The sequence below is a fragment of the Bubalus kerabau genome, chromosome 10 (genome assembly GCF_029407905.1).
Source record: "Bubalus kerabau isolate K-KA32 ecotype Philippines breed swamp buffalo chromosome 10, PCC_UOA_SB_1v2, whole genome shotgun sequence".
NCBI lineage: Eukaryota > Metazoa > Chordata > Mammalia > Artiodactyla > Bovidae > Bubalus > Bubalus kerabau.
In genome coordinates this window covers 12,715,385-12,738,942 of record NC_073633.1, presented here as the reverse complement: position 1 = coordinate 12,738,942, position 23,558 = coordinate 12,715,385, and the positions used below count along the sequence as shown (strand labels likewise).

At 45.5% G+C, this 23,558-nt stretch overlaps 1 protein-coding gene across 4 annotated transcripts in view; it reads right to left on the bottom strand.

Moving 5' to 3' along the window:
* PDE8B (phosphodiesterase 8B) overlaps positions 1 to 23,558 on the bottom strand; it is a 257,110-nt gene that overhangs the window by 201,075 nt on the left and 32,477 nt on the right. For 2 of the 4 annotated variants that reach the window (XM_055536614.1, XM_055536615.1), the window contains exon 1: positions 21,797 to 22,409. The exons of the other annotated variants lie outside the window; for them this stretch is intronic. In XM_055536614.1, coding sequence (XP_055392589.1) covers positions 21,797 to 22,135 — 339 coding nt within the window. In that variant the 5' untranslated portion in view covers positions 22,136 to 22,409. Of the gene's footprint in view, positions 1 to 21,796; positions 22,410 to 23,558 lie in introns of those variants that run through there. 4 annotated transcript variants of the gene reach the window in all.

Below are 23,558 nucleotides of genomic sequence, written 5' to 3'. Positions count from 1 at the left end.
TGCTACCCTATCAGAGAGGTCCGTGTGGCAAGGACCTGAAGCCTATAGCCTATAGCTCACAGCCAGCAAGGAACAGAGTCCCTCACCTAAAAGCTGCTGAAGAACTGAATCCTGCCAAAAACCATGTCAATAAGCCAGTAGAGGACCCAGATGAACTATGCCTGGCTTCCTGACCCACAGAAAGCAATAATAAATGTGCGTGTTTTAAGCCACTTCATGTGTGGTACTTTTACACAGCAATTAACGCAGGCATGCCACAATTTATTGTGCTTCGCTTTACTGCACCTCACAAATACCGTGTTCTTTACAAACTGAATGTTTGTGGCAACCCTGCCTTGAGCAAGTCTAACTGTGCATCTGCTCACTTCATGTCTCTTGGCCACATTTTTGTCATCCTTGCACTATTCCGAACTTCTCATTATATTTGTATGGTGATCTGTGATCAGAGATCATCGGTGTTATAAGTGCAAAATGATGATGACTCAAAGAAGGCTCAACTGATGGTTAGCATTTTTTGAGCAATAAAGTGTTCTTAAGGTATATACATTGCTTTTTTTAGACATACTGCTATTGCACACTTACTAGACTACAGTATAAGGTGCACATAACTTCTCTATGCACCAGGAAACAACCAGAATCTCCTGTGACTTGCCTTATGCGATAGTCACTGTACTGCAGGTCTAGACCTGCATCTCCAAGGCGTGCCTGCAGCGCCCGTCCCTCTCCATCCCAACTAGGACATAAACTCCAGGGAAAGGATCCTCTTATTCATCTCCCTGCCTTTACTCTAACACAGGTCCTTGATGCTCAGTTAGGGTCTCAATAAATATTTATGAACTATTGTTGAGTTGAACCAACCTATCCGTGTTTGACAACCGAGCTGCCTTAGCTTGACAGCACCACCTGACGGCCAACGGAGGGAACTGTGACCCAAATTGGCTTCTCTTTCCTAAACACAGGCAGGTCAACACATCTTCCTTCTTTAGTGATGCACAATGAAGCTGATCTACCTTCAGGAGCATCTCTTCTGGACATGCACAGACACAGACACACGCTTTATATCACTTTCTCCATCTTTTAGTTTCTAGTCTGCACCCCCAAAATCTCACCACACATATTGGCTCTCTCTCGTGTCTCTGCTCCTTTCTTCCCCAGCCCCACCCCAACTGTATCACATCTTCTCACTCACTCATATACAACAACTCACAAGCCACTCTAAGCAGTGCTCATTGCTCAAGTTGATACATCTGTATAAGGGAAAAAAACAAGATCCATTCACAAATGATATTAACATAAGAAAGCACTTTAGGAAAAGTTTCTGTAGATCAGATATCTGATTCTAGCACAAAAAGAGAATCATATGTTTTAAACATACAAAAGAATATATATTTGTGCATTCAATTTCTAAAATGGAAAAAGAAACCCTGATGTTAGTTCTTGATGGTTAAAACTTAAGATTCAAAGTCCTCATGAAGATGCAAAGAAATTCTTTAAAACAGAGATGCTGAGCCCCCTGTGAGTGCTGACAGGGTTAAAGATAAGGTAACTGCACTCAATTTTAAGGTAAGTGGAAAGGCAGAAGTGAAGGTGAAAAAAAGGTAGTCAACTCCTCCCAAACCATTTTGCTGCTGTGAAAAAATGAGAGCTACCATATTCAACATTTACCCTGGAGAGGCCCAACCTCCTCCAGAAATTTTTTCTCAAAGATTTCACGCCTCCATGAAAATGACACCATAGTTGGGATAAAAGTAGAAAAAAGCAGGTTTTACTCACAAAGAACTCTCTGCTGGAGATTTTATGCTTGAGTTTGAGCAAAAACTATATTACTATTTTACAATTTCTAGAGAACTAAAGGGCCCAGTGAAATCTCTATGCAATAGCAGAAGTTAATGTCCCAGATTAGATAAATAAGGCTTTTCTGGGAAAAGATTTCATTATTGCATGGGAAAAAAATCATAATATGAAAAGATTGAGGGCAGGAGGAGAAGGGGGAGACAGAGGTTGAGATGGTTGGATGGCATCGCCAACTCAATGGACATGAGTTTGAGCAGACTCCAGGAGATAGTGAAGGACAGGGAAGCCTGGCATGCTACCGTTCATGGGGTCACAAAGAGTCAAATATGACTGAGCGATTGAACAACAATGACAACAAATATGAAAAGATATCAGCACATGACTATTCTCTTCAGCAACACTTCTAGTAGCAAAAATGATGAAAATAATTTAAAAACTATCAATGGGGGACTGGATGAATAAGTAGGTGTACAGTCACACAATGGAATTCTATGCAGGCATAAAAAGGAATGAGGAATGTCTATGGATTATGGTACAGTGATCTCTAGGATATGTTAACTGAAAGAAGAAAAATGCATTAGTATGCTGCTGCTGCTGCTAAGTCACTTGAGTCGTGTCCGACTCTGTGCGACCCCATAGACGGCAGCCCACCAGGCTCCCCCGTCCCCGGGATTCTCCAGGCAAGAACACTGGAGTGGGTTGCCATTTCCTTCTCCAGTGCATGAAAGTGTAAAGTGAAAGTGAAGTCGCTCAGTTGTGTCCGACTCTTAGCGACCCCATGGACTGCAGCCTACCAGGCTCCTCCGTCCATGGAATTTTCCAGGCAAGAGTACTGGAGTGGGGTGCCATTGCCTTCTCCATTAGTATGCTACCATTTGTCTAAGAAATGGAGAATATAAACATGGTTGTGTGTAATTCAACCAATGGTACGAAAACCACAAACATTTTAAATATAGTTAACCATTTGATGGAGGGCATAATATGTAGAAGATATGGATAAAATCTAAACTTCTCTGAATAGACCACATTATAAAGATTTTACTTTGTAATGTAAATAATTCACATTATTACAACAAAATAAAATTTTTTAAAAGATCAAATCGAAAGTAAAATGAAACAAATGAATATAACTGTATTGAATTAATCACCATTCCACCGTAAGTTTGCTCTATAAAAAGGAACCAATTCAAATGACTTAAAACTCAATAATTTGCCCATTCATCCCAGCAGGATATGCTCTAATGTAAAAGATTTCTGGGAAAAAATATTAAACTGCTTTCAGTGGTGATTCTGAGCCTGCTGTCCATGTGCTGTGGGACAGAGCAAATGAGGGATTACCTTGGTGTTGTTAAGAACCAGGGTCAATGTCATCAGAAGAGGAAATAGAAACGTTAAGACTAATGAGGTTAGAGAAAAGGCCCTAAATTTGGATTGGAAGTGTTAGTATAAACTCATGGCACATTTTATCTTTAAAAACATTTATTTTCTGGCTGTGTTCACTTAAAAAGCCAGGAGACAATGATCAGTCCATTAGCAACGATCACTCCATTGCCCAGATCATGTCTGTAAGTATCATCTTTCAATAAAAAGAATTAGGTTCCTGAGAGAAATGACTGACTCCAGATCAGGGGATGAACGTGACGAAACTGGAACATCCTGTCACCCCATCAGGCAAACCACCTATCAGAGATGAAAAGGAGACAACGTGGCTATCCAGTAGCCAAAGACAGACCAACTGAGCTTCAGTAAGGACAACAACGGCAGCAGACTGGGGCACGGCTGCTATTTCACAAACCGGTAATAACAGTACTAAAAGCATCACCAGTTATCTTTGGAGGAGGCTAGGAAATCAAACCACTATCTTGAAAACTGCCAAGGAAAAGAGAAATCTCAAGCATGTACCCCATCTTTTCCCATTTGGACTGTGCCTCGGGATAATCAAATAGTTGATGAGGGAAGTTTCTCTGCAGAGAAGCATTCCAGAAGTTTTGTAGAAAGAACAGACCACAAACTTCTGCAACCCCTAATGAATGAATGGATCTAGGCATCAATCATGAAGCAAAAAAACAGAGAAAACCAGACATTACATGCCTCCTGATGGACATACAGAGCACTATAAAGAAGCCTGAATAAGTAAGCCCGAAAGCCAACCAAATAATGTACCCCTGAATCTGACCAACAACACACAAGGAATATAGGGCCAGAAGAACATGGTACATGATACCACAAGGCTGTAATCAACAAAAGCCGGCCTGTGGGAAACTCTGCCGGACAAATGACCCCATTTCTCTAACAAGGAAATTTTAAGGGGAAAAAAGAAAAAGGAGGTACCTATAGATTAAAGGATACTTAAGAAACATCAACCAACTATAGCCGGTGGTTCTTATTTCAAACATGATTCAAACAACATTTTTTAAAACTAAGACATTTATGAGCTAATTAGAGAAACTTGGGCACTGTCCTGATACTTGATGATATCAAGCAACTATTCCTCATTTTTCTACAAGCTAATAGTATTTTGGTTGTTTTTTAAGCAGTCTTTATTTCTTAGACTTGGGAGCTTCCCAGTGGCTCAAGGGTAAAGAATCTGTCTGCAATGCAGGAGACGTGGGTTCAATCCCCGGGTCAGGAAGATCCTCTGGAGAAGGAAATGGCAACCCATTACAGCATTCTTACTGGGAAAATTCCATGGACAAAGAAGCCTGGCAGGCTACAGTGCATAGGGGTGCAGAGTTGGACACGACTAAGCCACTGAGCACGATCTCTTAGAGTTAGTTATGTTTAAAATAATATGATGTTTTAGATTTGCTTTAAAATAATCCCAGAGTAGGGGGGAGAGTGGGTGGTATATGTAAAAGAATAGCCTTAATTTTATAACTGTCGAAGCTGGGCAATGTTTGCCTAAAGTTTCACTGCGTTACTCTATTTTTGTATACATTTGAACTTTTCCATAATAAAAAATTTAAATGACAAGCCTTCAAAAATCAGTCTGTGGACTTTCCTGATGGCACAGTGGGTAAGAATCCACCTGCCAATGCAGGGGACACAGGTTCGATCCCTGGTTTGGGAAGATTCCACATGCGTCAAAGCAACTCCCGTGCTCTAGAGCTCGTAAGGCACAACTAATGAGCCTGTGAGCCATGACTACTGAACCATGACTACTGAAGTCTGTGCCCTAGAGCCTGTGCTCCGCAACAAGACAAGCCACTGCAATGATAAGCCCGAACACTGCAACTAGAGGAGCCCCCGCTCTCCGCAGCTCGAGAAAACCCACACACGGCAACGAAAGACCCAGCACAGTCAAAAAAAAAAAAAACTAGTTTGCATCTTGTTAACATGTACTGATAGTTATGTTCAAAGCTAATAATGTGTGTGTAGGTGAGTGTGTGTGTGTGTAAAATCATTTTCAAACAACTCTGTGAGGCAGTTACTTTTACAATCCTCCTTAGATAGAGGGAGAAACAGAGGATGAAAGAAGTTAAGCCATGGAACAGTGTGAGCGGTGCACATGAGATTAAGACCTAGGTCTCCCTGACTGGAAATCCCATGTACAGTGGGAAAAACAAAACCTCCTCTACAGATGTTAGGTAGAGGGAGACGGGTGCAGAGGATTGTTAACAAGGCACTGGAAGGCAGAAAAGAGCCAAAAAGAACACGGAGATACACTGGAGAAACAGAAACTGCAAGGGCAGCATCCGGAGACCAAAAACTGCTTCCACGCCGGGCGGCACCCACCGCCACACGTGGCTCATCAGAGGCGCCGGCACCAGCGGCGAAAGCCGCACCAGCGCCCTGAGCAGGAGCCGCTGCTGCCGTCCCCTCCTTTCTCCCACCTCCCAGTGTTTCCTACCAGTACCTCCTCCTTGCAGAATGCAAGTGCAGACCAGCTGGCAAAGGAGTCTGGAAGATGTAGTCTGCAGGCTGCTAGCCCACGTAATAAAACGGAGAATATGGAAAAGCAGGAATGGAGCTGAGAACTAAAGACCACAGCACCACCACACTGCTGTGATTTCTTGATTTAAAACTCAGGTGTGGGTAAATTAGGTGAAGGGGATTAAAAGGTACAGACTTCCGGTTATAAAAAACAATGTCAAGGGGATGTAACGTACCGCACAGGGAGTGTAGTCAATAATACTGTAATACCTTTGTATGGTGACAGATGATTACGAGACTTGCGGTGATCAATTCATGATGTACACAAATATTGAATCATTACATGGTACATTTAAAACTAATACAATATTATATGTCAATTAAACTTCAATTGTAAAAAAAGAAAACAGAAAAGGAAGCTCTCTTATGTGAAGTTTTACCTCCTTCCTCAGTTCTTCCACTGGAACAGCTGCCATGATGTCTGAGGCTGCCTATGACTAGGGGAGCCTATGCAGACCCCTCCAGGTGGTCAGCGAACCTCACCGACAAAGAACGTTTTTTCGAAGAAGGACATAACTTAGTCAACTCAGCTGGAACTATTTTCTTCAACAAAAAATGCCTCACCAACTTGCATTAGCTCCCTCCAGCCAAGAATGGACAATTTGTGCATCCAAGTATTAAGAACTGCAACTGATTAACACACATCAACTATATGTGTTAAAAGAAGCTACAAGGACATATTGTACAACACAGGGAACACAGCCAATATTTTGTAATAACTGTAAGTGGAGTATAACCTTTAAAAATATGACTCACTATATTGTACACCTGCAACTTATATGCTAGGCTTCCCTTGTGGCTCAGCTGGCAAAGAATCCACCTGCAGTGCAGGAGAACTGGGTTCCATCCCTGGGTTGGGAAGATCCCCTGGAGAAGGGAAAGGCTACCCACTCCAGTATTCTGGCCTGGAGAAGTCCATGGACTGTACAGCCCATGGGTCGTAAAGAGTCGGACACGGCTGAGTGCCTTTCACTGTTCACTAACTTATATGGTATTGTACATCGACTATACTTCGATTTTAAAAAGGTATCATGTTACTAAGCAAACAGGAACAAGTGAAACATCTTTGTTACTTCAGGAGAATGGGAGGAAATCAACTCATTATTCTAAAAACTGGAAATAAGAGAGAAGACTGACGCAGTTAACCTGCCTTTCCCATACAAACTGTATCCCAGGGAAACCAACTAACTGATGAGGGGAAGTTTTTCTTCTTAGAGATGTTGCAGCTAATGAGTGAAGGAAATGATGGAACAAGAATTTCAGCATTTGACACCCCCACTGTGGAATGCATGTAAGCAATGATCATTAAGACTAGTTACAGTGGTTTAGTCATTAAGTCGTGTCTGACTCTTTGCGACCCCATGGAGCCCATCAGGTTCCTCTGCCATGTAATTCTCCAGGTAAGAATACTGGAGCGGGTTGCCATTTCCTTCTCCAGGGGATCTTTCTGATCCAGGGATTGAACCCAGGTCTCCTGCATTGCAGGCAGATTCTTTATCACTGAACCACCAGGGAAGACCAAGACTTAGCATCAATGCAAAAAGACAATCACAGCAAAAGCAAACCCCAAAAAGCAAACAAACCTCCCCCACATTGTGTATTTCCTGCTGTAAGAACACAATATCACTGAAAGTATATTCTCACCCCACTTCCACCTCCCCCAAATTGAACATAATCGATCAAACCTCTAAATCTAACTGCATTCTAGCAACCACAGAAGGCAGGGAAACATGTTACTTTTTGCCAGGAATGCAAAAAGGTAAAGTGCAGACTGGGGAATAGACACAGGACAAACCCAAGGTCCTAAACAAAGTAACTGCAAGTGGAGAAAGAGAGGAGGAGGATGCGGAACCTATACATTAAGGGAGACTTAAGGGCCAGGCTTCAGCAATATGTGAACCGTGAACTTCCAGATGTTCAAGCTGGTTTTAGAAAAGGCAGAGGAACCAGAGATCAAATTGCCAACATCTGCTGGATCATCAAAAAAGCAAGAGAGTTCCAGAAAAACATCTATTTCTGCATTATTGACTATGCCAAAGCCTTTGACTGTGTGGATCACAATAAACTGTGGAAAATTTTGAAAGAGATGGGAATACCAGACCACCTGACCTGCCTCTTGAGAAACCTATATGCAGGTCAGGAAGCAACGGTTCCAACTGGATAACAGACTGGTTCCAAATAGGACAAGGAGTACGTCAAGGCTGTATATTGTCACCCTGCTTATTTAACTTATATGCAGAGTACATCATGAGAAACGCTGGCCTGGAAGAAGCACAAGCTGGAATCAAGATTGCTGGAAGAAATATCAATAACCTCAGATATGCAGATGACACCACCCTTATGGCAGAAAGTGGAGAAGAACTAAAAAGCCTCTTGATGAAAGTGAAAGTGGAGAGTGAAAAAGTTGGCTTAAAGTTCAACATTCAGAAAATTAAGATCATGGCATCCGGTCCCATCACTTCATGGGAAATAGATAGGGAAACAGTGGAAACAGTGTCAGACTTTATTTTTTTGGGCTCCAAAATCACTGCAGATGGTGACTGCAGCCATGAAATTAAAAGACGCTTACTCCTTGGAAGGAAAGTTATGACCAACCTAGATAGCATATTCAAAAGCAGAGACATTACTTTGCCAACAAAAGTCCGTCTAGTCAAGGCTATGGTTTTTCCTGTGGTCATGTATGGATGTGAGAGTTGGACTGTGAAGAAAGCTGAGTGCCGAAGAATTGATACTTTTGAACTGTGGTGTTGGAGAAGACTCTTGAGAGTCCCTTGGACTGCAAGGAGATCCAACCAGTCCGTTCTGAAGGAGATCAGCCCTGGGATTTCTTTGGAAAGAATGATGCTAAAGCTGAAACTCCAGTACTTTGGCCACCTCATGCGAAGAGTTGACTCATTGGAAAAGACTCTGATGCTGGGAGGGATTGGGGGCAGGAGGAGAAGGGGACGACAGAGGATGAGATGGCTGGATGGCATCACTGACTCGATGGATGTGAGTCTGAGTGAACTCTGGGAGTTGGTGATGGACAGGGAGGCCTGCTGTGCTGCAATTCATGGGGTCGCAAAGAGTCGGACACGACTGAGTGAACTGAACTGAACTGAACTAAGAGACAAACCAACCAATTGCAACGAGTAGGCATTGTATGGAAACCAAAACAAACCGTAAAATACAAGAAGACAATTAGAAAATGTGATTGATATTAAGTAGCTGCTGTTGACTGAGTGTTTGTGCCCCTCCCTAATACATATGTTGAAATCCTAACTCCCATGTGACATTAGGAGGTAGGAGCACTGGGAAGGGCTTAGATTATAAGCATAGATCCCTCACAAATGGGATTAGTGTCCCTATAAAAGTGACCCCAGGGAACTCCTTCACTCCACCCTCCAGGTGAGGACATGGTGAAATGACTGTCTATGAACTAGGAAGCAGTTCCTCACCAGACACAGAATCCGCAGGCACCTGACCTTGGACTTCCGACCTCCGGAAGAGGGGAAGTCCATAAGCCACCCAGTCTAGGGTATTTTTGTTATAGCAGCTGGAACTAAGAGAGTAGTTATTAAACCTTTTGGTATATATATAAGGTTTTACGATTTTTTGAAACAAAGAATTCTTAGATTTTAAAGATACAGACTGAAATATTTGTATAAAATAGAAAATAAGTGCTTAAGAGAAGCGAGACACTTGCATGCCTCTGGAGGTAAAACAGCGCAGTGAAGAGAGCCGTGGCTCTGCGTCCCTAGCTGTGGGTCCTGGCCAAGCCCCCGGAGAGTCCTGCACCCCAGCTCTCTCCCTCCCAACGCGGGGCGAAACACCACCTGAGCCCCTCACCTCCTCAGAACCCCGAAGGTCACTTAGGAAACGATTCACAAGGGGAGCGCACAGGCTCCTCCTCAGCTGCTTCACCGCCTTCTCATTAAACCCACTTCTCCCGAAGGACACGCATACAAACGAAACGCTAGTTCTAATTCAACTGTATGTTTCTTTCACGACACTGTAAATATATTCCAGCCACATAATGGGCCAATTCCTTTTTTTGGGCTAACCTAGAAACCTAAATGCCACATATAACATTGTTTCTATATGAAAACCCTTTCCTAAAAGTATGTTTGTCGTATAATCTGCATACAAGAGGGTCACCGTTTACATCGTTTTTGTTTAGTCCCTCAGTCGCGGCCAACTCTTTGTGACCTCACGGACGGTAGCCCACCGGGTTCCTCTGTCCATGGGATTCTCCAGGCAAGAATACTGGAGTGGACTGCCACCCTTCTCCAGGGGATCTTCCAGATCCAGGGATCAAATCTGTGTCTTCTGCATTGTAGGCGAATTCTTTACCACTGAGCCATCTGGGAAGCCCCCCTTTTACATTAATTCAAAGCATTTCCTGATTCTTTTTTCAGTTTCAATGTTCTCATCTTTGACACACAAAACTGATTTTAGTCATGTGCTCTTCTTTCTCCCTTCTTGAAAACCTCCACCAACAACCGGCAGGAGAGAATTTGCTTGCCTTGTTCCTCCCAGCCAAGTCCCTGGGAGGTGAGGGGAGAGGAGCACGCTCCTCCCAAAAGGGTGAAGAGGAAATCTCCAAGATCAGAGACAGTCTCACTCTCCTAGCGGGCCTGACCACTGCAGGCAGAGGTGCTGGGCTCTCACCCAGGTGGCAGCTCACCTGGGTTCCACGTGTGGCTGATGGCATGGGCAGAGAGGCTGACCACAGGAACACAACAGATCCCCTGCTCTGTTCTCCATCTGGCTGTCACCGTCTTGGCTATCCCTCTCTCTAGAGAACTCTGGAAAGGAGATGTTGTAGCCAGAGTCTGTCTCAGACTGTGGGGAAAAAAGAAACTTCTAGCTCCGGCTCAGTTCACAACACTACAGATGCTACTGAAACAACACCCAAGGGAATGCCTTTTGCTTTGCTCACAGTCACCCAGCTTCTAGACTTTCCATCAGTTTCTTAAGCTGAAAATGGAAATGCCTCAGATGACCCAAAGACCACTTGTAGGTGAGATCTAAGCTGTTAGGTCACCGTGTGGGTACTTCAGTCACTTCAGTCGTGTCTGACTGTGCAACCCTATGAGCTGTAGCCCTCCAGGCTCCTCTGTCTGTGGGATTCTCCAGGCAAGAATGCTGGAGTGGGTTGCCATTCCCTCCTCCAGAGGACCTTCCTAACCCAGGGATCAAACCAGCATCTCTTATGTCTCCTGCACTGGCAGGTGGCTTCTTTACCACTAGGGCCGCATTGCTTGGGTCCTCACCAGCCTTCATAAACCCGTACCTTCCTCTCCATTTGGTGAGTGCCCTTGACGCTTCCTCAGCAGGAACTCTGAGGAGGACAAAAGCCCCATCTACCCTGAAGTCATCACCTTTCAGGTTCAGAGCTTTAATGTTATTTGTGGTTCTGACGTCAGAAAATGGCACTTTTTTAATCCATGTTAACCTGCATGATATGTTACTAAAAAGTCTTCCTATAAAAATTTACAAAATTGGGGGTCTTCCCTCCTTTTTATGACTCACACAGGCAACTGAATCCCTGTAGCTAACCATTATACCTTCCCCTCTAGGAGGCAACAGTGTTAGAGTTACAGTACATCACATTTCCAACAATATAGTACATCTGACAGCTACATCATACAGAAATGCTGCAGCACAAAAACCAACTGAGCTTTTGCCAACTGGCTTTAAGCTCAATTATAGACCAAAACTTCAGGTGATACCAAACAAGAATTTCACATGGAACCACCTCAACATAACACCACAGCCCTTTAAAGGCAGAAGGTTATGCAGGTCCAACTGCCAGCTTGGGCCTTTCACTGTCAAGATTCTACTCTGTCATCTCCTTTGGAAATCCAATCGACAGAGACCACACCCAGCGGTTTCCAAAGCTTCAGGGTAACACAGTGCTCAGGACTCAGTCTTGTCTGACTCTTTGGCACCTCATGGACTGCAGCCCACCAGGCTCTTCTGTCGATGGGATTGTCCAGGCAAGAATACTGGCGTGGGTTGCCATGCCCTCCTCCAGGGGGTCTTCCCCAGCCAGGGATCAAACCCACGTCTCCTGCATCTCCTGCATTGGCAGGTGGGTTCTTTACCACTGAGCCACCTAGGAAGCCTCAGGGTACCACGTCTATATGTAAATCCAGTTAGTCACCTACATTGGTCAAATCAATCGATTTGAAAGTGGGATACATTTTCCAATATAAAATGTATTTCAACAATATCTAAATCTAAATCAGCAAAATTTTATCTTAATTACCAAAACAGAAATCATAGCAACCATGAGGTTATTAGCAGCTAGTATTTGTACAATATTTACAAAGTGCCAAGTAACATGGGTAATGTGTTCTGCCAAAGCATCTCCAATTTCGTATGCATTTTACATTCTCCACTCATTTCAAAGCAACACTCTAGTTTGAGCTAATACAGGGAGTGACAATGGGTCTGTAACAGGAAAAATCTCATCCACTAGGCCCTCTGATTGCTCTTCCCTGCACTCCAGTGTTCTTGCCTGGAGAATCCCAGGGACGGGGGAGCCTGGTGGGCTGCCGTCTATGGGGTCGCACAGAGTCGGACACGACTGAAGCAACTTGGCAGCAGCAGCAGCAGCCTCACCACCACACCACTCTGTTCTAAATGACGGCAGTTCCAGCACTAGCCATGCTTGGGCCTTCCAGCCTGTGTGAGAGGCAGCGAAGCAGTGGTTAAGAACTTCGGAGTTGGATTCGGACATCTATTTAAATTTCAGCCCCCATCTAGAAGGATGCCTTGTGCCTCTTGCAGCCCTGCCTTCATCCTTTGTAAAATAAGAAGGGTAATTTGTAGCTCATAGTGCTTTGATATAAATGGGTAAAACAATGTATCAATATATAAAGTGCTCTGCAAATAGCAAGAATTAATAGCTCATATTACCAGATCTATTCTACACACCTTGTTGCAAAATGTACAAACCACACAAGGAAACAGGAATCACCTTGGAAACAAGACCCAACCGTGACACGCTTTCTTCCAGTGATGGATGATCCAAGAGCAAAGTCATCTCCTGATGCTCATCAAATCAGTCACAGGCCCCTAAACGATTGTGCCTGAGGAGGCACAGAGGAGGAGCTGAAAAATTTGATGGGAAAGAATGAAGCAGCAAAACCCTGAGTAAACACTGGCTTTTATCTGCCAGTGGGAGAAGAGAGAAACCAGGGGGAAAGGAGCAGCAACCAAATCTAAACTAACCTATATTGCAACTTACTAAAAAGTCATGTTTTCCATTAAAACATAATAGCTACCCAGACTTTCACTGTAAGATATTGGTAACACCTATGTTTTTACACTTTTAATTTTTGCTTTATATTGGAGTATAGCTGATTTACACTAGTGTGTTAGTTTCAGGTGTACAGCAGTGAGTCAGTTATATATGTGTGTGTGTGTATGTGTGTGTGTCCATTATATTTCAGATTCATTTTCCATATAGGTTATTAAAGAATATTGAGTATAGTTCCCTGTGCTATACAGTAGGTCCTTGTGGATTATCAATATACATTTAGTAGGGTAACACTTATTCTTTAAAAAAAATTTTTTTTTTATTTTATATGGGGTATAGCCAATTAACAATGAGAGTTTCAGGTGGACAGTGAAGGGACTAAGCCACATACAGACATGTATCCACTCCCCCCAAACTCCCCTCCCATCCAGGCTGCCATCTAACAACACTGAGCAGAGTCCCATGTGGTAACACCTGAAATATTTTTGCATGTTTTAAATATGCATATTCTTGAGTGAAAATATAAGCTTATAAACACATTATAAACTCACTTGTTAATGTTTTGAGACTGTGGAAAGAAGGTATAGAGAGCAATAAACCGAGTAAAAATAGAGTAAATTTGGCTAAGCTTGGTTTTTACTTAGGGAACTTCTTGCTTAGAGTGCGTTCACCCCACCCCCAACCTCTGAGCTCTGAGATCGTGGGGAGAGGGGTCAGTGGGCAAGGAACAGAGGAAATGACAGAAACATGCCTGTTATGGGTGGAACTTCTGAATCCCCGCCCCCCCCCAATTCCTATGTTGCAGCCCTAACCCTGATGATATTTGGAGGTAATTGGGTTTAGATGACATCATGAGGGTGGGATCCCCATGACAGGATTAGCATCCTTCTAAGAGGAAGGAGAGAGACCACAGTTTGCTTGCTCTCAGCCATGTGACACAAGGAGATTCGAAAGCCAGGCAAAGCGCTCTCACAAAGCACCTTGACCTTGGCCTTCCCAGCCTCCAGAATAGGGAGAAAGAAATGTCTGCTGTTTATTTCACTGAAGCGGACCTGAGTACGATCCCTGGTTGGGGAACTAAGCTCCCACAAGCCACAAAGTGCTGTCAAAATAAATAAAACAGAAATGTCTGTTCTTTAAGCCACTCTGTTTATGGCATTTTGTTAGAGCAGCCCCCACCCCACCCCTGAGATAAGAGAATGTCTAAGCAGAGTCAGGGTGGAGAGTGAAATGAAGATGAAGAGATGTTTTCAGCAGTATCTTAGAAGTCTGCACACAAGATCAGTGGATATACTTTAATATCATTAATCATCCAACAAGAGAAATACACAAAACACTAAGTGACCATTTAAAAATGCCATTATTTTAAACAATTATCAAAATTACCCATCTCAATTTGAACTTCGCAGGGTATCTCCAATGGTGCTGGACATCTTTTAGAACTGGTTACAGAAGGCCTTCTGGGATATGGTCAGGATATATTCTCCCTTGTTCTGGAAAACCTTGATCAATGGACTTCCTTGCCCTCTGGTTTCCAAATGTGTCTGGACAAAGATGGTACCAAGATGGAGATCAATGAAAGGGAGGACTACAGGGGTATTTACAGGTATTTATTCCCGGAGGTCCCCCGGCCCAGCCACAGGCCTCCAGTCACTGCATTCTTCTGCAAGGCCACAGCTTTTAGGGGCTGCCCTACCCTATAGGATTGGTGTCTCAGGTCCCCATAACCATCCCCTTCTGCACTTCTCAGTGGTAACAGTGTGCTCTTTTTCTAGTCTTAGGATGCTTCATCATCATTTGCTAATTTCCTTTCATTTTGCCAACACACCTGAATAGTCCCTTCATTACATTATTTCCTTACACTTTTGTGGACACACAACCTGTTTCCTGTCCAGACACCATCTGCTCAGGTCTGAAGAAGGGCTGGTTGGTTGGTCTTGCCTCACTTAGGTGCAGGGTTTACTTGCAGCCTTTGACTGCTCACCAGCATCTCCCTTTTTCCCCCAGCCAGAAGTCTCAACCCAGTTCAACAGCCTGTTCGCTTTCTGAGCCCCTGGATTTTAGACTTTACTTGCCCACTGGCTCTGAAGAAGCTGCTCCTCCCCCAACCCTGCTGGTTTCCCAGACCCTAAACTCTCTCTTCCCTGGTGCTAGAGGACTCTTCCCACCTCCCTCCCATTCTGATTCCTGGCCTTCACCCGTCATAACCTGGTCCTGCAGGAGCTTCCCGGCTCTCACCAGCACAGCCTGCTCTGCTGCAGCCCACGTCCTGCCTCGTGTCCATCAGGGTGGGATTCAGCAGAAAAGCATCACCTCTGAAAAGGAGCAGTTTGCTCTCTTACTTTCTGATTTAAGGACAGATTTACCAAAGTCCAAAGGGAGCATTACCTGACAGGCCTTTTTTTTTTTTTTTTTCCAGGGATATATCTCCTTTTTCCTTATTAGATCTACTTAGCTAATTTTAGTTTATCAGATAAGTTATTTCAATATTACATAAAACTTCATGGAAAAGATGTTACAGAAGGACCCATGAACCATCCTCATTGTCTTCACCATCACCGGCCTCAGCGGCAGCATTAACCATAGAACTCCACCCTTAAAAGCATTCTACAAAGTGCTCTCAAGTTTACTCTTTTTAAGTCACAAAGTCTTTACAAGTAGACAGATCATACATTGTTTTTATTTTGAAGATATGAAAACTGAAGTATAGAAAAGGCATTAAACTTTTTCATGATGAATTAACCAAGGAAATAGGGCTTCCCAGGGGACTCAGTAGTGAAAGAATCCTCCTGCCAACCCAAGAGATGCTGGTTTGATCCCTGGCTCGGGAAGATCCCCTGGAGGAGGAAAGGACAACCCACTCCAGTATTCTTGCCTGGAGAAGTCCATGGACAGAGAAGTCTGGCCAGCTATAATCCATGGAGTTGCAAAGAGCTGGACATGATTGAGTGCATGCGTGCGCGCGCGCGCACACACACACACACGACCAAGGAAACATAGCTAGCAAATATTCTGAATAAATGCTGCTTGAAATAAGGGCTGTTTTTGCTTTGTATTAGAAGTATTAATATTGTACCTCTATTGAAAAGAAGGCATGCTCTTTGATCTATGCAGCCATCCAGTTTTAACAGGAGAAATGATGCAATTGTAAAAAGAGCAGGGACTAGTTTATATCTGATAGATCTTAAAAATGAGTGTAACTACTGAAGAAAGCAGTGAAAACCAGGGAAATTTGCTCAATGACTATAGTTCATGTGTTGGAACAAAGGGACGGGGCACTAAATTGTGATGAAATGAGCTACGGCAGAAAATAAACTAGGGATTTCCTAAAACTAAACACACACAGCACAGTGAAAAGGACTCCAAGAGCCGACATCAGCCCATTTTAAGTTGCTCCTTTGCCTTACAATTTCCCATCGTGCAGGACGCAGCCCCAGCAGAGCAGAGGCATGTGAGTCACCGAGACGACAAAGCAAGACGCCAGGACCTGCACACCCCAGTGGATCCTAGGGGAGTCTGCACCTCAGGAAACCAGAATGGCCTACACACGGTCCAGCCCTCTCACCACTTACAGACTTTCCAGCCACATCTGGAGGCTCAGAGCCTGGCTTCACGGGTAGAGATGACAGACGGCCCATATCATGAAAGTAAATAAGATGAAGGCAAGGCAGCTTCCCTGTTGGCTCACTGGTAAAGAATCTGCCTGCGATGCAGAAGATGGGGGTTCGATCCCTAGGTCTAGAAAATCCCCTGGAGAAGGAAATGGCAACCCACTCCAGTATTCTTGCCTGGAAAATTCCATGGATAGAGGAGTCTGGCAGGCTACAGTCCATGGAGTCGCAAGACCCAGACACAACTTAGCGACTCAACCACCACTGAGATGAAGGCAGGGGAGTGACTAGTACTCCGAATACACACATTCTGGACCCATACACTATACTTGAGGTGGCTACACCTAATTCAATTTCTGACCCACAGACAATTTAATTCATTTAAAAACAGTAGTTCCTTAAAAAACTGGAAATAGACATGCCTTATGATCCAGCAATCCCACTGCTGGGCATACACACTGAGAAAACCAGAAGGGAAAGAGACACGAGTACCCCAATGTTCATCGCAGCACTGTTTATAATAGCCAGGACATGGAAGCAACCTAGATGTCCATCAGCAGATGAATGGATAAGAAAGCTGTGGTACATATACACAATGGAGTATTATTCAGCCATTAAAAAGAATACATTTGAATCAGTTCTAATGAGGTGGATGAAACTGGAGCCTATTATACAGAGTGAAGTAAGCCAGAAAGAAAAACACCAATACAGTATACTAACGCATATATATGGAATTTAGAAAGATGGTAACAATAACCCTGTGTACGAGACAGCAAAAGAGACACTGATGTATAGAACAGTCTTATGGACTCTGTGAGAGAGGGAGAGGGTGGGAAGATTTGGGAGAATGGCATTGAAACATGTAAAATATCATGTATGAAATGAGATGCCAGTCCAGGTTCGATGCACGATACTGGATGCTTGGGGCTGGTGCACTGGGACGACCCAGAGGGATGGAATGGGGAGGGAGGAGGGAGGAGGGTTCAGGATGGGGAACACATGTATACCTGTGGCGGATTCATTTTGATATTTGGCAAATCTAATACAGTTATGTAAGTTTAAAAATAAAATAAAATTAAAAAAAAAATAAAAAATAAAAATAAAAACAGTAGTTCCCAAATTGTGGTCCCTAGATTAGCAAAACTAGTATCTCCTAGAAGCTTGTTAGAAATCCAAACTCTTGGGCCCCACCCAGGATCTCCTAAATCAGAAACTCTGGGAGTGGAACCCAACAGACAGTAGTTCAACAAGCCTTCCAGGTGATTCTGATGTACTCTAAAGCTTGAGACTACTGACTTAACAAAAGTCTTTTTTTTTCAAAATAGCTCTATCCTTCCATTTAAAGGCGGGGTGAGAGTTGGACTGTGAAGAAGGCTGAGCGCCGAAGAATTGATGCTTTTGAACTGTGGTGTTGGAGAAGACTCTTAAGAGTCCCTGGGTCTGCAGGGAGATCCAACCAGTCCATTCTAAAGGAGATCAGTCCCGGGTGTTCTTTGGAGGGAATGATGCTAAAGCTGAAACTCCAGTACTTTGGCCACCTCATGCAAAGAGTTGACTCATTGGAAAAGACCCTGATTCTGGGAGGGATTGGGGGCAGGAGGAGAAGGGGACAACAGAGGATGAGATGGTTGGATGGCATCACCGACTTGATGGAAGTGAGTTTGAGTGAACTCCGGGAGATGGTGATGGACAGGGAGGCCTGGCGTGCTGCAATTCATGGGGTCGCAAAGAGTCGGACATGATTGAGCGACTGAACTGAACTGAAATAAAATCTCATCCATTATTTACCATAAGGTCAGAAAATTATCTATTTTCCCTTTATAGATAGTCAATTTGGGATTATCCTCACTGATTTGGAAAGCCATGGAACACAGATAATACAAAAGTAATGAATCACTGGCTTAGGCACACCCTTTTGCAATAGACTGACCATCCTCATTAGGTTTTGCTTACCAGGCTTCATGGATATTCCCTGAATCCACAGTACAGCAGAACCTGGTACAAATACCGCCTGAATGAATGACTGAGCACAATGAATGGGGGACGACGCGGGAATTGGCAAGGCTGCCTACTAGAACAAAATCACTTGGATACTAAGAACCTCCTGTGTCTGATCCACAAAATAGTTTGCCTCACAAGAGATGATTGCAAGTTGACTGAATTGTCAGTCAAGACTCTCTTCTACAACTGGCTGCCTAATTCTGGATCCTCCCCAGGCACAACAGCTGGGATGAGGAAAAGAAAACTTGTAAGAATCCCCAGATCTCCCCAGGGAGAGGTTCCACCATCTCCTCTGAGGATTTCTGAACAAGAATTGCAAAAATGGCACGGTCTCAGCAGTGAGCATTCTGTAGGATTCTCCTGTTGGAGCATGATTTTTAAAAAGGCAAACAAGAGGGAGACAAATTGCTAGGAAGCTGCATTTTTTACAGCAACTGGAAGACAAATCTAACTTCTTACCAGAATTGGAAACCCACATGATATCACTGTAGTGCACATGAATTATTAATGCTCATCATTTTTTGTAAATTAGGTATTCAGGAAGGTTCCTGTCGACATCATGTTTGACATCATAATGCTTCATCATTCTAAAAGCCTAATGAGATGAATTCTTGCTAGAAAAGAGAGATCAAGCATGCATTTCTGCACTCTGGAGAATACCAGAGACCAAGGAGATAATGAAGATATGGTTTATAATTGATGTACAAAGAGCAAATTAAAAAAAAAAAAACCAAAAAACTGTTACAACCCTACCACACTGTAAACAAGACCAAATGGCACTTTACTTTTTCACCTGAGCATTTTGGAAAAAGGAGGGGTGAGTGCGGTGGGAGGCAGGGGGCATGAGTAGTAATCATCTCAAACTCCTAAGGTGGAAGAATTCGTCTAAGAAGAAAGTAATGTCTTTAGAAACTTACCTCATCTACAAAAGAACATGGAACAGGTAAAAATTGAAAAAGATACCATAACACCAAGTCACACATCCTAAAAGGATAGTATTATATATTTTAAACAAATTCTGTAACAGTAATTCTATGTGATACGTACAAATAATCATTCTGGTCTCACATGTAACATCAAATCTGTAGTTTCTGAGTTCTACACGTGCAAATTAGTGTTGACTAAACTGAACCAGCAGTTTTGTCCAACATCTGCAGCAATGGGTTGGAATGAAATAAGCTCTTGTTTGGAAATCTGGTTGACAAAGCAAAGTAAGTTAAATTCCTATCCAGGTCAAGCCTTTTAACACTTCAGCCAAGTTGCAATGATATATATACAAGTTCATACTAACTGCTAATAATTGGGACTCATTTCCCCTCCAGTTTTTATTTCATTTGGTCTCTAAGTAGCCTCTTGAGAGAAGTACTAAAACATAGAGAATGAGTTCATTCATTATTCTTTCTTCTACTGAACAAACATGGAGTAACTGAAGTTGCCAGGTACTAAATTGGGATTCTTGCTACTCTGAAAGGCGAAAAATCCTCTTAAGCAAACCAAAAAGAGTATCTAGAGTTCATCAGTTGTCATCATTCTGAACTACTGCTGCATGTCAAAAGATTTCCTTTTCAACAAGAAGGCAAAAGGACAGTCATTATTGGCAACATTCCAATTTAATTACTTCACTAAATAAAACATTTTCATCCCCTGAAATTACTTCTAATGATAACTTTATATGAACCAGGGTGGAAAAAAAAAAAACAAAAACACCTTAGTGTTCAGCATGCTCCTTTATAACAAATGTTCAATTAGTAGGTAGCACTGTCATGGATCCAGGTCTCTAGTTCTTGGATATTCTATCAGTAAACAGTTAACATTCAAAAGCTAGAAAACGTCTACCTGGTATATAGTAGGTGTTCAATAAATAGTGTTTGTATTACAATGATGATTATATTATCATACTCTATTACACGATTATTACCAGAGAAACTCTCTAACTTATAAACAAACATCAGTTAAGCTTCATGTTACAAAATCAGATGCTGTTAAAGCAAGCTCATGAAAAGAAGTGTTTGCTCTTCCATGTCATGGAAGTCAGCACACGTCATCTTCTCTTCACCCATCCACTGAGAGCTGACTTTATCCAATGAAGACTAGGAGCCTCCTCACACTAGGCCAATCGTTGAATAACTTTTCAAGTAGTAAAGATACAATGGTGCCTTTAATCAGTGACACAATTCCTGGTAATCTACTGACCATGTAAAAGCTGTTGATTCTCTTACATTAACAGTCAGAGAGACACATTTCCCTCTCTCTGTACTGTAGGATATGACACCATCCTTCTGTTTGCTGTAAGGATAAAAGGCCCAGTGGCCAGATTTACACAAAGGAAAACCTCTTGGATTTAATAGTATTTTGAGAACACACAGGAGGGCACTGGTAAAAAAAAAAAAAAATCATTTTTCTTCTGGCACTAAAAAAAATGTAGTGACTGCTTTAATCACTTAATGTTTTCCAGTGGCTCAAAATTTCACTCTCCTGAAAAGATGAATGTGCAGAATGTCTCTTCATCTTCAGGCAGCTGCACTGCATTGGAAATCAGTTGCCCTCACGGCAGCGCAGCCGACCCTCCAAACTCCCTGCCAGGTTCTTTCAATTATGTTCCAGACACGCAGCCAACCCAAAGAAGTCGTAAACAACAGGTTCCACTCGGGTCCTCCTCCTCCATTCCCTTCCTCCATCCCTCCAGAGAACAGAAACCCTCTCAACCATTCACAAATCCCCACACTCGGCCCCTGTGGCTGAGACGCCATGCAACCTGGCCGGTGTCTCCAGGTAAAAATCTGAACACGAGGGCACTGTAGTACCGTGGCACCGAGTCTGCACCATTCACCTCCCAGCCACGCAAATCCAGCCCGGAGCTCGGATTTCATTCAGTGGAACTCGTCTCCGAACGCTCCAAACGATGCCCACCCCTCCTCCAGAGCTGACCCAGTCCAGCCTTCTCCTTCTCGGTGAGAACCAGACCAGCCCACCTGCTTCCCTTCTCCACCCCGCCCCCCCCCCCCAACCCGGCTCTCAGGACCCCTCCAGGGGTCGTCAACGCGCCTATTTCCGGGGCCCTCATCACCCCCTTCCCGAATGAAAAGTAAACTCCTCCTTAGTGACCATCTCCCCAAACCAACCAGACCACTAAACTCCGCCGGAGCCCCCTGCCCGCGGGACGCGGCGGGCGGCCCCCCGGCAGCGCGCGCGGGCGCCCGGCGTTTACCTTGACGCTGGTGTAGCTGGTCTGGGTCTCGGCCTCCGCGCTGCTGCAGCAGTGGCGCCTCCGGCCCCTGCAGGTGGTCGCCGCGGGGCCCGCGGAGCCCGCGCTGCTGCCGCTGCCCAGCTCCCCGCGGGCCCTGCGGGCGCGGGCGGCGCCTGGGGACCCGGACGCGCGGCTCTGGGGGATGGCGTCGGCGGCGTCGGTCTGGACGAAGAGGCCGTGCAGGGGGGCCGCGGGGCCCTGCGACACGCCGGTGGTCTGGCGGGGCGAGTTGGACTCGTCCGAGTCCCGGCAGTAGATCACGCCGCTCTGCGAGACGTGGATGCTGGGGGCGCAGCCCATCCCTCGGCCGGGCTCCCCCGCGCGCCCGCCCGCGCCCCCGGCCGCCCGGCCCCTGCGCCGCGGCGGCCACCTGCAGTGAGGGGGCGGGAGCCTCGGCGGCGGCGGCGGCGCCCCGACCGTGCGCCCCCTGGCCGGTCTGGCTGCCGCTCCGTCGGGCTAACCGCGGGGCACCCCGCCGAGCCTGCCGGGGCTGCGCGCGTCACCCCAACTTTCCCTTCTGGGCCATCTTCCTCCTCGAGCGGGCGAGCGCGCACACACAGCGCCCCGCGCGCACCAGCGGCCGCCACCCTCTCCGCCGCGGCGCCCCAAACGCACTCCCCACGCCTCCGCCCGCCCCTCCGCCCTCGGCTCCGCTCGACCCGCGCCGCCGCCCAGCTCGACCACGCCGGGCTCCCGCGGCCCCGGGTCCCCAGCACCGCCCGCACCTCTTTCCCGACTTTCACTCCGCGTGTCTCCCTCCCTCCGTCCCTCCCGCCCGCCTTTCTCCGCGGCGCCCCCGCTTCGCAGTCGCCGCCGATGGGGCGCTGCTGCGCCCCTCGGCCCCGCCCGCCGCTGCCCGCACTCTCGCGGGCAGGACACAGCGCGCTCGCTCCCCGGCTCGGCACCCCGCACGCCCCGCCTCCCCCCCGGGCCCCAGGGTGCGGCGGCGGTCACCACGCCCCGGCGCCCTCCCCTCCCTCCGCTGTCCAGAGGCCTCGTTCCTCCTGCAGCGGTCCCGGGGGCCGCACCCCCAGTGCCCTAGCCTCTCTTCCCCTCGCGGCACAAACCCCGGGCCGGCCCCAAAGGGTAGTGTAGCCTGGGGAGCACCCCCAATAAGCCCCTGGCCTTTCAGGAACACATTGTAACATCCCTGAGCCAAACATCATGACGCCCCGTAGGGACCCTCCAGCCGGTGCCCACCCATCTAACTTGCTCGCCTCCCAGTTGACTCAGATCATTTAGGAGAGGCTTTATACCTCTGTAGTCCCTCGCTTCCCCATGTACACTGAAGGCTGAGTTGGATGGCGACCCAGTCTTCAAAAGGGTAGAGTAGACAGATGATGTCCACCCATCATCCGAGGTCACGCCAAGGAACCAGAGACCAGGTGAGGACCAAGCCCTTGAATGCACAAATTCCTCTAAGACCCAAAGAAAGAACTGAAAATGCTGTTCGCGTGGTACTGGGCTTTCTCCTCCAAAGTTTTCACCTCTTCCTTGGGTGTCACTACATCTTCACAGTGGCTTCTCCTCCATCCAGTCCCCACCCCACCCCCACCCCGATTGTCCACTGCTCTGCCTCACACCAGGCTGGGCAGTCAAAACTGCCTCCCCTCAGTCCCCTTGGGGAGGCGTGCACAATTTCCTTGGAGGGGTGCAAGAATACCTTCAGAAGAAGGCTGCTTATCCTCCCCGATGTGCAGTCTGGGTTGGAGCTACCAAGCAC